The following is a 13,456-nucleotide window of genomic DNA, read 5'->3' as shown; positions in this document are numbered from 1 at the left end:
ACGTCCCAAAGCCTTGCACCACCCCATACATGCGCTCTGCCACTCCGATTGTTTCTTTCGACAATCTCTCCCCACCATCAGCTACTGGACACAAGCGACCGTCGTCTCTGCACAGCCTCAGTCTATTCGCCTGGCAACTTTTCCACCCTCGAAACGATTACAACCCTCATCCCATCTCTACCGCATCTCATTCGTCGCGGCAGCTTTTGTCGCTCGCTTGATTAGTTCTGGCCTTACGACAGCTTGCCAAGTGACTAAGCAACATCCTCCTCCACGTTGAAACCTCATCAGAATATCTGGCTCATCCTTACTAGCAAAGCATGAGCGTTGCAGTCCAGCTACCGCCTACCAACGACGTTCACATCATGTCCGCTCTTCCCACCACCTCGTCCGTCGCAGTGTATTCGTTGGCTCCCTCGGCGTCGGCATCTACATCCGCAGAAGCCATGTTGCAACATCCAGACTCGATGGACAAGTCTTCCGACCTTCCTCCTATGCCCGTCCCGTACGAAGGTAAATGCACCGTTGCTCCACCGCGTTGACCGCTTCTTGGTCCTAATTTCCATGCTGATTTACGCTTTGCTTTCAATCTTTTGGCAAACAACAGACTTTCACTTCTCTCTCGACCTGCCCGCTGAGCTTGATCTCAATGACCTCCAATTCCTCAGCTCCGTCGATCGCAAGGGGGGTCCATCAAATCCTATGACACCAGGTCTCACTTCCCATTTCATGGCCTCCACACCGCAGGCCCTCAACTTTGGCCATGACGACGTTCACATGGCTAGTAGATCCAACAGCCGCAGGGGAAGCCTCTCAAAAGGCAGCAGGCCAGCGTCGCCCAGAGTCGGCTCTTCACGCTTCTCGGAATCTGCCTTGAGGCCCCCGCCACCTCCCGATTTTGAGCCCTCAAGACCCAACATGTTTGATACCGACGCCTTTGCAAGCGGCACCTTCTCGCCTTTTGGCATTGGTACTCCCTCAGCTGGCGACAAACCATCTCACAACAATCCACTCTTTGATGCAAAGGAAAAGAATCTGCTTGTCAACTTCTTGGAAGGCTTTGAATGGGACTTTGATCCCAGCCTTCCCGAGGGCATGCCGAGTTTCTCAGCAGCCGCCGCAGACAGATCGGCAACAGCAGCTGCAGAGGCCATGGGCTTCCCTTCAGACTCAGGCTCCGCAGCCGCCTCTAGTCGAGACCCCATGCTTCACCAAGGTCCAGCTATGTCGGCCGCAGCACGACGATTGCAGACCCGCACAAAAGCAGCGGCAGGCGTCCCCTCTGCATCTTCCGGTTCTAATTCGGGTTCGGTGACCGCCTCTTCGCAAAGCCCTCACGACACTTCGTCTTCTGCCACGTCGCCACATGGTTCCAATCGTAGTCAACAGCATCCAAGATCACTCAGCAACACCAAGTCGCGTGCTTTCCACCGTGAAGCAGATCTGGTCAACACAGCCTTTGGTGGCGCTTTGTCCGAATGGTCTTTGGGAGCTCCGGCATCACATCAGCCGCCAGCTTCACAACAACACGCCATTCACGACCACTCTGCGACAGGCAGCAAACGCCATGCCGGCCACTTTGGCGACGGTGATGCAGACGAGCAGACTCAGGCCGCACTAGCCCTTGGTTCGCTCACTGGCATGCACGCAGAAATGTTCCGAATGAGTGCCGGCCTCGATATGGTGGCGCACAGTAACAACCCCACTCAAGCCCCGGCCTCACAACCTCCACGTCCCGCCGCTAAATCCGCTTTGATCGCCAAGAGTGCGTCCGGCAAAAAGCTCAAGGTAGAACACGAGGACGAGGAAGACAGGCTTGATCGAACTGATAGCAGCGCACCCAGCAAGCGCGAGCTGCTTACCGAGTCTGAGAAGCGTCAGAACCACATTCTATCGGAGCAGAGGCGAAGAAATTACATTCGGGAAGGCTTCAAAGATCTCGTCGTTTTACTGGATGATGGGCGCAACTTTGGTGCTCGGGCATTGGGTCTTTCTTCCGGCTTTGGCACAGGGGTGGAGGACGAAGGTCTCGACGATCGATCCGACATTGACGATGTGGTCGACGTGCTCTCTGTTGGGAGGAAGAAGCCTCCCAAGAAAACCAAGAAGGCGGGTCCCGATGGAGTACGTCAGCGCGGCAAGGGAAGAGGTCGCGGAGGCAGTGCCGGAGGAGGCGCTGGTTCCAAGAGTGCCGTTCTGTTCCAGGCCGTCGATCTCATCCGATGGCTGGACGGAAAGAGCAAGGAGCTCACACAGCAGTGCGAGGCTCTCGAACAGGTGGCAGGGATTCCTGACCCCGAGAGTATTGTCGCTGCTAACCGCCCAGCCAGTGCTGAGGCTGCCAACTAAGCCTCTGGCGTACGTTTCTCATATCTATCGTCTATCACCAAACTCACAAGATCCTCCTGGATCTTCTGGCTCGCTCTGTCTATCACATTGCTTTTCTGCAACTTTGTAACAATAGGTTTTGGGTGAATTATCGCGTTCACAATTGTCACGTATCTGTAGCGTTCTTGCGAGTCTGGGTTTCTTTGTGGTTTGTGGTAGGGAAGTGAGCATTCACGACTTTGAAGCATGTGTATGTGTGTGAGCGTAAGGCGTAAAGTGGGGTAAAGAGTGAGTATTCCGACTTCCGAGGTGGCTCAGAATTTTTAGAAACAGGCATGAGATAAAGCTTCACGCTTGTCGTATCTTGCTGTTGCAAGGAAAAGCTTGCTGCAGCATTCGTGATTGTTGTCGGATGGCTTGAGCTTGGATTGATCGGCGAGACGTGCAAGGGATTTGGTGGATGGCAACGATGGTGGAGACACATATTCCGTCGCTTGCAGAGGATCAGGATGTGCACATCCAATCATGCCTACGATACCCACCGTCGACGCCACACCTCAACGCATTCGGTCTGGTGATCAACAACTCGCCAACCAATTCAGGTCGAGGCGTCTACGCTTCTCGAGAAATCGCTTCGGAAACGCTGATCGAGATCAGCCCTGTCCTCCTCTTTCCGCCCGAAGAGTATCACGAATTCGGAAGCAAAACTCAACTTGACGGCTACACGTTCATATGGAAACGCACCAGCAATCGCAGAGCCATCATGGCGCTCGCATTGGGTCTGGGCAGTCTGTTCAACCACTCCAAGAGTCCAAATGTGAAGTGGACGTTGGATCATTCATCGCACTCGATACGGTATGAGACGGTGAGGAGGGTCGAGGAAGGCGAAGAGTTGTGTATCTCATACGGGACGGGGAGGATGTGGTGGGAACCAGAGCTGACGGCAGAGGAAAGGGAAAGAGAAGAAACTGAGAGGATCCGAAGCGAGGATGTGATACAAGAGGCGTTGCAGATGGGAAGGATTGGTTTCTCTGATGAGCAAGTCGAGTCGGAGCAAGTTTCCGCAACCGAGGCTTCTCTCTCACCAAAAGAGAAGCGCCAAAGCGTCAGCAACGGTGTTGATCTCGAGCTCATGCAGAAAGCGGATCGCAGTCAATCACAGCGCCACTTCCCACCCATGTACCGGCTGACTTGCGCCATCGACCCGGCCACTCTTCCTCTGGCCACTCGAGACGCATGGATCATCGACATCGCACCCACATCCGCTTCGCTCGCGGTCAAGTTCCTACAGAAACAGCCTGCAGTCCTGCAGAACCGCGACGACGGTCGACACTCGACTCGTCATCTGCGATCTTTTCGAACCACCTCGGATGCGAAAACCAAGCTGTCTCGAACCCAATTTCTGCTCTGCTTGCGAACCGCGTTTCCAGACCGCACCACCCTCGTCCAATGGCTCTCTGAAAAAGCGGAGGGCATCTTTGGTGAGCCTCCAGAGCCGTACTTGGCACCGGTACCTGTGATCGCTGCACCGACAAAGCAGAGATTGGCCGAATGGCAGGCGGTTTGGCCGTGCATTGTGCGGACGAACCCCAAAGAGCTCGTGCCAGCCAACGGCGGTGATGGTGTAACGGCACCGGTGTTGCTCATTGATCGGCAGAAGGATGCAGCCATGTGGACGCAGGATCGTGTCAGGCTGCGGTGGGCATTGAACCGGTTCAAGCGCGTGGTGGCACTGGCGAGGCATGCGCTGTCTCTGAGCGATGAGCAAGCCAAGAGACGGGCGATCGGTTCGGCGGTGCATGTCACACACGCTTTCGATGTAGCCAAGCGCATGGTTCCGTCCGAGCAGAGCATGTCATGGATCGAGCGAGAGGAGATGTGTGACTGGTCGCAATTGACTGGACCTACCGCCCCCTTGGTGGGTCGTATCCAGCCACTACCAAGCGCGCGCACATGCAGCTCGAGTGACAGCCAAGATGAGTACAACGTGGAGAAAGTGCGTCTGCTCGACAGCTTGGCAATGAGCGCTCAAGACTATGCGCAATTGCACGCGACGTCACGAGCTGTCTACACGTCTAACTCTACCAGTGTCACGGGGACGATTGAGGTGGATGCGCTGGATCAACGTATTTTGCGACGCAACCCTCTCAAGCACGGCGTGATCGAAGCCATCGCGCGCGTGTCGGTACTGCGAACTCTGGATCGCGTATTGCCCTCGACTGACACATCCACCAACGGCAGCGACTACCTGCTCACCTCGCTATCTCTATTCTCGCTCTACGAACCGTGTGTATACTGCACCATGGCTCTCGTTCATTCGCGCGTATCTGAAGTGTACTTCCTCCTCCCTTCGCCCGGCCGTGGCGCGTGCTCCGGCGCACACCTCCCCGACGCTGCCAAATGCGACGCCGGCCACAACGGCGGCATCTACGCTTTGCAGGAACAGAAAGGCTTAAACCACTCTTTCGCCGTCTGGCAATGCATGCTCCACCACCTCCAGCTACCCGATCTTCCATACCAACCCTCCACCGAGTCGCTCCACCATCTGGCACACGAATTCGACATCGGTCTTCTCGATCCTTGACTCACATCCACCGCCATTTCTCTCTCGCCAAACCCATCAAAACACTCACCAAAGCTAAACACACGCCAACATTCAGTCCCCATCCATGCTCCACTCACGACTTGACTTAGCTCTGCTGTGATGCCAACGTCAGACCATACAAGCGACAAGCATCAATCAACATTCCGCTCGTGCACCGTGAGCAAATTCGCACGACAACCTCTTGACACCGCTGGTCTAAGAAGCCAGCTTGACCTCCTGATCCCCAGTGTGCACCGTCTTCCCAGAACCCGCTTGTGTCTGCCCAAAGTGCGAATGCGTAGCAGACCGCTCAGCCTTGACTGCATCGGTCAACGTGGTGTCAGTGTCGTCTTGTGCACCGCCATCGTGCGCCCGTTCCAGTAAAGAGCGGCATGTTTCTGGAGCGTCATCCGTGTCGACGGCATACTGTGCACGCTCGTCCATTTGCGTTAGCCCGAGCGCGCTCGCAGGTCTTTCTGCTGCCGCAATATCCGCCTCTGTAGGCAGCGCAAGAACTCGAGGTGTCTGGTTTGCCCGGCGGCTCGGCGACACCTGGTGCCATTGCCGTCGCCACATCGCTCGGCTTGCCACCGAAGCTGGTGTTCTTTCCAGCGCCACTTGTCAACACGGGACTTGCAAACACGGGCATCTTGAACAGCGAGCTAGCCCTGAACGCGCTCGGTGAAGTTTCTGCATCGCTCCTCGATGCAACTGGTTCGGGCGGTGCAGGCGCACTGAAACTCTGCGGACCGGCCTTCTGCATCGACGGAATCCCAGGTACCGCCATCATCGTGGCTCGGCCAGGTTGCTTCTTGATGCGCTCCGATCCGAGGCTTGGCGAAGATACCTGTGCAGGGACAGCAACATAGGGCTGCTCAGTCTCACCGACGCGTTTCTCTTGCGCCCCCGCTTCGCCTAGACTATCATTCGGATCCTGGCTGTCCCTATCATGCTTGTTGCCAGTCTTTGTCGTCTGGCTCGACGCCGATCCCATCTCAGACGCTTCGCCTTGAGCAGCTGGATGCTTTTGTTGCTCAGAGACCCGGCTTGGGTTCCACGAAGCCGTGTGTTGCAAAGGGCTATTGCTTTCCTCGACCTTTGCGCGCTCGGGCGTTCGCCGCTCCGAAACAACGCCAGTGCCAAGAGCAGAGTCGAGTTTCGTGTCAGAAATTTGCGCGCTCGCTGCAGTCTCAGGCTTGGTCGGTGCAACGTCGCTGTCGGACAAGCCAGATGCAGATGCAAGCTCGGTCGTTGCCGCGGGTGCCGGTGGAATGAACGACAAACCGCCGCTGCTCTGCGATGTCGACAGGATGCTGCTGCTCGGTTTCCGCTGTGGCAACGCCCGTGGGGAAACGCTGGTACATGTCTCCCGGCTGAGCGACCTTTCCAAAGTGTGCCGCTTCGTATCGGCACCCAGTTCATCGTCGCGCTCGTTGCGGAAGGCGAGTGCCGGGGGAGCCAGCGAAGGCACGTCCGCATCCCACGTACCAGACCAGCCTGACGCATCCCCGGGAGACGTTGTGGACGCTGCAGTTGAGACCGACACGGCTGATGTGAGTTTCGACGAGAAACCGGAGGATGCGCGGTCTGCAGAGCTGCTGTCAAAACCATGCACTTTCTTAGACGCCCTCAACTCGCGATACGGCTGTCGATTGCTTGAGTTAGAATGCACGCTGGCATTGTCATCATCCGTGTCAGTAAGGTTGGCACGAAAATTGGCATAGTGGTTCGCCGGGGCGCGCTTGTCACGAGCCGCACTGCGTGTGTCTTCTGGACTCGACTTGTCGAAGCCGAGGCCAAAGCTGGTAGGGTCAGGCGGACTGCTGGCGAGCCATGCTGATCTGCCAGGCACAAGCGACAAGCGACTAGATTGTGAGCGAGTCATGCCGGCCTGATCGTAATGCTCGTCGCCATCCTCGTCCGCCGCTTGCGTTTCACGACGAGCTTCGGTGCGCTTGGTATTCCAATTTGCCCAACCGCGTTTGATGGCGTCCTTTGCATCTCGCGCGGCCGCCTGTCTCGATTCCTTGTCCGCCATGCTAGCCTTGGCTTTGTTCCACGACGTCAAAAGCATCGCCGAAGTGGAGCTTGCGAGTGCGCTTGGAGCCTCATTTGTTCCACGATTCCCTTCAACAAGACTGTATCGACTGCGCTGTACGTTCGAGAGTGCAGATGCGGCATCTTGTCGTGGAATAGGACGATCTTCCCTTAAGGAGCCAACAGGCTTGCGCGGTGGAGGCAGTGGCGGCATAGTTTTGTGAGCGCAGGCATTGGACGTGTTGACAGCGGCACGTTGCTCATCAGCGCCTCTCGAGCTCCGGCGTGAAGCAGCGGCAGAGTTTGGGTCGCTGAGCACTTCTGCTGATCCTGCTGTAGTTGAGTCCCCAGAATTGTTCTGCCTCGCGTCTGGAGAAACAGCATCGGACCTTAAGCTACGAACGGAGGACTTTGCGCTGTAAGTGAGGCTTGAGGGGCTGTCGACGAGATCTCGGTCATCGTCTTCCCTATGTGGCGCTTCCAGTGTCGCTCTCGTGCTGTGAGCGGATGCAGTAGGGTTCTCGGCTTCTGTGAAAGGCACTGGTTCAGACGCACTCGAGATGATCAACGAAGGGGTCACACTGTCCGAATTGAGACTGACAGCAGGGCCATCTGAATTTGCATCATGCGAGCTTTCTGAGTTCAGACGAACGCCGGCAATAGCGGATGGGAGCATTGTGTCCTCGACTTGGTGTGACACGGTGTCAAGGTCATTTGTCGACAACGTCGGAGCGGAAAGGACCGACGCAGGCCGGACTGCAGGGTCAGCAACTGTTCGCGTTGACGCATCTCCAGGAACAGAGAGAGTCGTATCGCTCTTGCCGGAAATGCTGGCCGAGTGAGGGCGCTGCGAAGGACGTTCGATGCTGGCGTTGCCAAGCGCCAGGCTGCTTTGCTCCCTACTCGATCTACCGCCCAGAGTCGCAGCGCTCAGCCCGAGCGTCGAGAGACCGGACGAAGAGCCGATGCTGGAGATGGACGATTTGGGTCCAGCGCCGAACCACGTCCTGCGCTTGCTGCTTTGTGAGTCTTGTCGGGGAGGCGAGCCGCTCAGATTCCCGCCGCTTGCTGCTAGATCTCGGTTCAATAGATCGCTAAGACCTGCAGCGGCCGGGGATGATGTGCGAGCTGTCTGCATTGACAACTCCTTGAGTGCAGTTGTAGGCTCTTTGCGATTTCGAAGAGTGCCGGTAGGCGCAAGACTTGTGTTCACCGCGCTTGCTTCGCCACTCTGGTCGACTACTGGATCGTGCGAAGCGCCAGTTTGATCGAGCGTCAAAGGTGTTGCAGTGCCTGAGATGGGCGCGCTTGCGGTGCCAACTTTGTTGGCCTTGGGCAAGTCCGAGGTCTTGATGGTCATTGTGGCGCTTTTAGCATCCCGCTCTTGCTGGACCATCACTTTAGCAGGCGTTGCTGAAGTTGGGACGGTTGACGGAATGTGATGCTCAGTATGGAGCATGTCTGACTTCTTGGCCGCGTCTGCAAAGATGCCACCGCGCAAAGGCAGCGAGCGCGTGTCGAAAAAGGAGATGTCGTCCATGTTGGGAACAACGATGGACTCCTGTATAAGCTCTCTGAGTCTGCTCTCGATGAGACGGGTGACCATGCCCCACTGCACTTTCCTCTCGCTGACTACGGGCTCGATGTCGATCTCCATCTTGGGCATGGTAGTGAAGCCAAACCAGAGACGGTTGCTAGGAGGACGCTTGACGTGAAGAAGCAAGTTGCCCTCCAAGGATCTGAGCACAATGGCCAGTACGATCGGAATGTTGTAGGGTTTGAAGCGAGAGCCGAGGGACAGGGTAAGGGTGGTAGAGATGGTGATACGCACTTCGCCGACGTAGTGAACGGCGACCTCCATGCTGGCCTCTCCCTCATTCGTAAGGGCTTTGAGCATAGGTCTGCTGAAGCCGGGAGCACGACGGCCAACGTCGACTTCTACGACCTTGATGTCGCCGAGAAAGCCGGGTGTCTTGACCCGGTTCATCTTTTTCATCATCTTGGACACAATGTAGTCTTCGAGCCATGCAGTGCGGTAGACCGAGAAGAAGATACGGCCCACGAGAGCGTTGAGCCAGCGCAATGGAAGCGGATCGGGAAGGCTGTCAAGCGAGACGAGCAGCGAGGCCATGTCGTCTTGCGAGAAGGTAGGGCCGATCGGATCGTCGAAATTGCCAAAGAGGCGCGATAGTGGATCGTCAGGGGCGTGGTTGAATGGACGGGCGGTAGCGCTCGGATCAGGCACGAGGGAAGCTTGGAGCAGCGCATGGTACCAGTCCTCCATGAAGTAGTTGTTCTTGCAGAAGAGGAACCATTGTGGCCGCCTGCGACTGGACTTGGATGCGCGACCGACAGCAGAACCGACGATGCGGATGGCATTTCTCTTCATAAAGAGCTCTCCATCGCGGACGACGGCTCGTTTTGCTTTGCTCCATGCTTTCTTGGGGTCAAAAGCTGGGTGATCAGATGGTGCGTCTCTGAGCTGCTCATCGTCGGTGCTGGGTGCTGGATGTGTTTTCGCGGGTGGTTCCAGGTCGAGTTCGCCGAGGGTATCGCCGAGACCAGCGACAAAGAGGCTGACACGCTTGCCGCGCAGATCAATAGCAGCATGACACTCAGTATTAGGACTGGATACATCGTCGGAAGAGTAGAGGTAGAGAATGGGCGCTTTGAGAATACAATAGAAGCTCTCCTTGCCAGCTGTGCCTGTCGGAGTTGCACTAGAAGCGGCAGGGGTGGCTGTCGAGCGAGCACTGACAGCGTCGTTGGTCGGTTTCTTGGTACCAGCTCTACCTATGCGATAGTTTTGGATACCTCTGTACATTTGTGACATGTACCCAGATCCTGCGTTGGGCATAGCTGACTTGGCTGGATCAGCAGCGTCGGCTGGAGTGGCTTCATCTTCTGAATGTGCTCGACTGACATCTGACTCGCTGTCTACCAATAAGGCTGGGACTGTGACTGGACTGGTGGTAGTGGTGGCATCCTTTTCGGACTCGAATGAGGGGCGAACGATCAGCCAGCCGGAGGAAAAAGGCTTGGGAGAGGAAGAAGTAGCTGGACCGCCGAGACGTTTGGCGGTGGGAGGAGCAGTAGCATCGCCTTGGGGACGATCTTTGCCTTTGGCTTTTTCGATCTCGGAATGGATGGCGGCATTGCGCACGGCCAGGTCCAGGGCGGCGAGCTTCTTTTCATGGGTCAGTTCGATGTCGGCATCTATACTGGGTTGAGCTGATGGGTTACCAGAGGGCGCGTTAAGTTTGAAGTGCAACACGACCGCTAGAAGACAGAGGGGGAGGAAGGTGACTCCTCCGAGGAGGTAGAAGAAGGCTTCGCGCAGCATCGTGTGAGAGTTTGGTTACCGCTGCAGCAGCGGAAGCTGATCACACTGCTGGTCGCCCACTTCTGGTTGTGGATACCAGTCCGTTGCTAGATGGTACTGCCTCGCGTCAATCGCCTTTCATTCCGACATGCCGACGGTCTCCCTCTGAATAGGCTAGTGGTTCGACAGGGGTGGTCACGCCGGGACTCGAATTGGCAGCTAGATGATGTAGCGCAGGAGGAAGTAGGTTGACAGACGGAGTCTTGAGTGGGCACCAAGGTGAAGCTCGGACCCTTTCTTCTCAGCTGTGTTCACTCGTGACTCGTGACTATCGCCACGTCAGACTGCGTTTCTGACGGTGGCTCGCACACACAGTTTTGAGAGGGGAGACAGCTCACGTCGTTGGCAAGCGTCTGTGCGCGGGGTCAACGGCAGACAACGAGAGCAAGACCAACACACGCCGCCCACGAGCCGAATCACGAATTACTCGTCACTCGTGACTATTAATAAATCCTCTCTGCACTCAAGACTCTGTCAACTCGTGACTCGTGACTGTACCGTGTAACACACTCACGACTCACTCGTGACTCAGTGACTGTACTCACTTGAATTTCTTCGCCCCTATGTCGCTGAATCACGAATCACGAATACACGATTCGTGATCTGTGATTCACGATTGTGCGGCGACTGAACCCCAACGTGAAATTCACGAATCCGTGCTTTTTCTGCATGCTGCAAGCCTACGAATCTCAGCTGTCAACAATGTACGGTCTCACAATCTCACCGATTCGGCACGCGCCACTCAGACTCATAAACTGCGGCGTGCGGTGTCTCACGCGGTAAGGGGAGCTGTGTGGATATGAGCGCCTTTAGAGTCACAGTAAACTCACGACTCGTGAACATTATTCACGATTATTGTGGAGCAGATGAGAGCAACACACATTCAAGATTCGTGATTCGCACACGCATCGCTGCTTGGAATCGACCTTGGTGGTGCCTGTCTCCTTGAGCACAGGTCACACACACACACACACACACACACACACACACACACATACACACACTCGCAACTTCTTCTCTCCTCGACACCATCCCATCCCTGCATCCATTTCTCCTCTCCCTGTCCATTTTACCACATCAAACACAGTCGCAACATGGATGAGAAGTACGGTGAGTATAGGACCATGCCTTTGGATCCATGATGCCAACGTCCGTTCGACTTATTCATCCCGTCTCCTTTGATCTACATCGCATCCATCAATCACAGACGCCGTCATTCTCGGCACCGGTGTGACCGAGTGCGTGCTTTCCGCACTCTTGTCCGTCGATGGCAAGAAGGTCCTGCACATCGACCGTGGCGAGGTTTATGGTGGTGAGATGGCCTCGCTCAACCTCACGCAGCTCTACCAAAAGTTCCGTCCCGGCGCTGAACCTCCCAAGGACTGGGGCCGTGACCGCGACTGGGCAGTTGATCTCATCCCCAAACTTATCATGGCCAACGGTGAGCTCACGCAGATGCTCGTTCACACCGATGTCACTCGGTACCTCGAGTTCAAGCAGATCGCTGCCTCGTACGTTTACCGAGATGGCAAGATTGCCAAGGTGCCTGCCACCGAGATGGAAGCCGTCCGCTCTTCGCTCATGGGCCTCTTTGAGAAGCGTCGAGCAAAGAAGTTCTTCGAGTTCATCCAGAACTGGCGCGACGAGGATCCCGCCACCCACCAGACCCTCGACCTCGACTCGGACCCAATGGTCAAGGTCTTTGACTACTTTGGTCTTGAGCCCGGCACCAAAGACTTCATCGGCCATTCCATGGCACTCCACCTCGACGACTCGTATCTCCAGCGTCCTGCTCGTGAGACGTACGACCGCATCATCCTATACACCTCGTCCATGGCACGCTACGGAAAATCGCCCTACATCTACCCTCTCTACGGTCTTGGTGAGCTTCCCCAGGCGTTTGCGCGTCTCTCGGCCATCTACGGCGGCACCTATATGCTCGACAAGCCCGTCGATGAGATCGTAGTCGACGAGGAGACCGGCAAGTTTATCGGCGTCCGCAGCGGTGATGAGACCGTCAAAGCCGATATTGTGATCGGCGATCCTAGCTACTTCCGCAACGGTGTCGCTGGCAAGGACAAGGTACGCGAGACAGGCAAGGTGGTGCGTGCCATCTGCATCCTCAAGCACCCCATCCCCAACACGGACAACTCGGACTCTGTGCAGCTCATCATTCCTCAAAACCAGGTGGGCCGAAAGCACGACATTTACATCTCCGAGGTCTCGAGCGCGCAAAACATTGCAGCTCGCGACTTTTACGTCGCACAGGTCTCCACCATTGTCGAGACGGACAAGCCGGAACTCGAGCTGCGACCAGGTCTCGACTTGCTCGGTCCCATTCTCGACAAATTTGTCGCCATCAGCCCCATCGAAGAGCCAATCGACGGCGGTATGGAAGACAACATCTTCATCACACGCTCGTATGATGCCACTTCGCATTTTGAGACCGTCGTCGAGGATGTCCACGACGTCTGGAGGCGTTTGACCAACGGCCAGAAGCTCGTACTCAAGAAGCGTGACGACTCGGACGGCGCCCAGGTACAAGCTTAGACCCTCAAACTCTTGCATTTCGTAGCGGTATTCTGTCCTTTTCAACGTCCTTGCTTGCGAGACTCTTTCGCAACTTTTCTGCTCTGAGCTTTCGGTTCGGCCTGCCCCTATTGATTTCTTCCCCGTATAATCCAGAGAATAGCATTCGTTTTCTCGTGCAATGAAGTTGTTCCACCTGCCAACTACAGAATCAGTGTGTGTGGGTGTGCGTGTGTATGTGCGCGTGCGTGTGCGTGTGGGTGTGGGTGTGTGTGCAGCTTATGGCTCGACAGTCACGAGTGTGAGAAACGAAACCTGGGCTTCGTGCATGTGGAGCAATCGTGTGTGTATTTTCTCGCGCGGGAAATTAAGACATTCGATTGAGCCGGCAGACCGGCCTACTTGGGCTTTCACCGAGAGTCGCTCAGCCTTGCGACTTATCCGAGGTTGTGGTGTGTGTGGGGTTGAACTCTTTGCTTGCTTAACATCTTCGACTGTACTATTTCTTCTGCCACTTACGACGTCGGTACCTGTCTCAAGTCGACATTTGCACTCATACAAAGACGGGTCTTTACGACTTGGACGCAGCATTCAGC

The 13,456-nt window shown here is 55.9% G+C and overlaps 4 protein-coding genes across 4 annotated transcripts; 3 read left to right on the top strand and 1 right to left on the bottom strand.

The window, feature by feature from the left end:
* Positions 1–365: 365 nt before the first annotated feature.
* On the top strand, positions 366–2,349 carry UMAG_11197 (uncharacterized protein; the record flags this gene model as incomplete). Its single annotated transcript, XM_011388425.1, has 2 exons — positions 366–513; positions 608–2,349. The coding sequence occupies 2 exons, from the start codon at positions 366–368 to the stop codon at positions 2,347–2,349; spliced, it is 1,890 nt and encodes a 629-aa protein (XP_011386727.1).
* Positions 2,350–2,797: 448 nt separating this feature from the next.
* Positions 2,798–4,912, top strand: UMAG_00758 (uncharacterized protein; the record flags this gene model as incomplete). Its single annotated transcript, XM_011388235.1, has 1 exon — positions 2,798–4,912. One exon carries the CDS (start codon positions 2,798–2,800, stop codon positions 4,910–4,912), a length of 2,115 nt encoding a protein of 704 aa, XP_011386537.1.
* A 406-nt stretch (positions 4,913–5,318) lies between these two features.
* Positions 5,319–10,292, bottom strand: UMAG_00757 (uncharacterized protein; the record flags this gene model as incomplete). The annotated part of the gene is made up of 1 exon (XM_011388234.1): positions 5,319–10,292. The coding sequence occupies one exon, from the start codon at positions 10,290–10,292 to the stop codon at positions 5,319–5,321; it is 4,974 nt and encodes a 1,657-aa protein (XP_011386536.1).
* A 1,133-nt stretch (positions 10,293–11,425) lies between these two features.
* Positions 11,426–12,881, top strand: UMAG_00756 (putative GDP dissociation inhibitor; the record flags this gene model as incomplete). The annotated part of the gene is made up of 2 exons (XM_011388233.1): positions 11,426–11,441; positions 11,539–12,881. 2 exons carry the CDS (start codon positions 11,426–11,428, stop codon positions 12,879–12,881), a joined length of 1,359 nt encoding a protein of 452 aa, XP_011386535.1.
* Positions 12,882–13,456: the final 575 nt, after the last annotated feature.

The sequence above is a fragment of the Mycosarcoma maydis genome, chromosome 1, assembly GCF_000328475.2.
Source record: "Mycosarcoma maydis chromosome 1, whole genome shotgun sequence".
NCBI lineage: Eukaryota > Fungi > Basidiomycota > Ustilaginomycetes > Ustilaginales > Mycosarcoma > Mycosarcoma maydis.
This window is presented reverse-complemented; position numbering and strand designations above follow the sequence as displayed.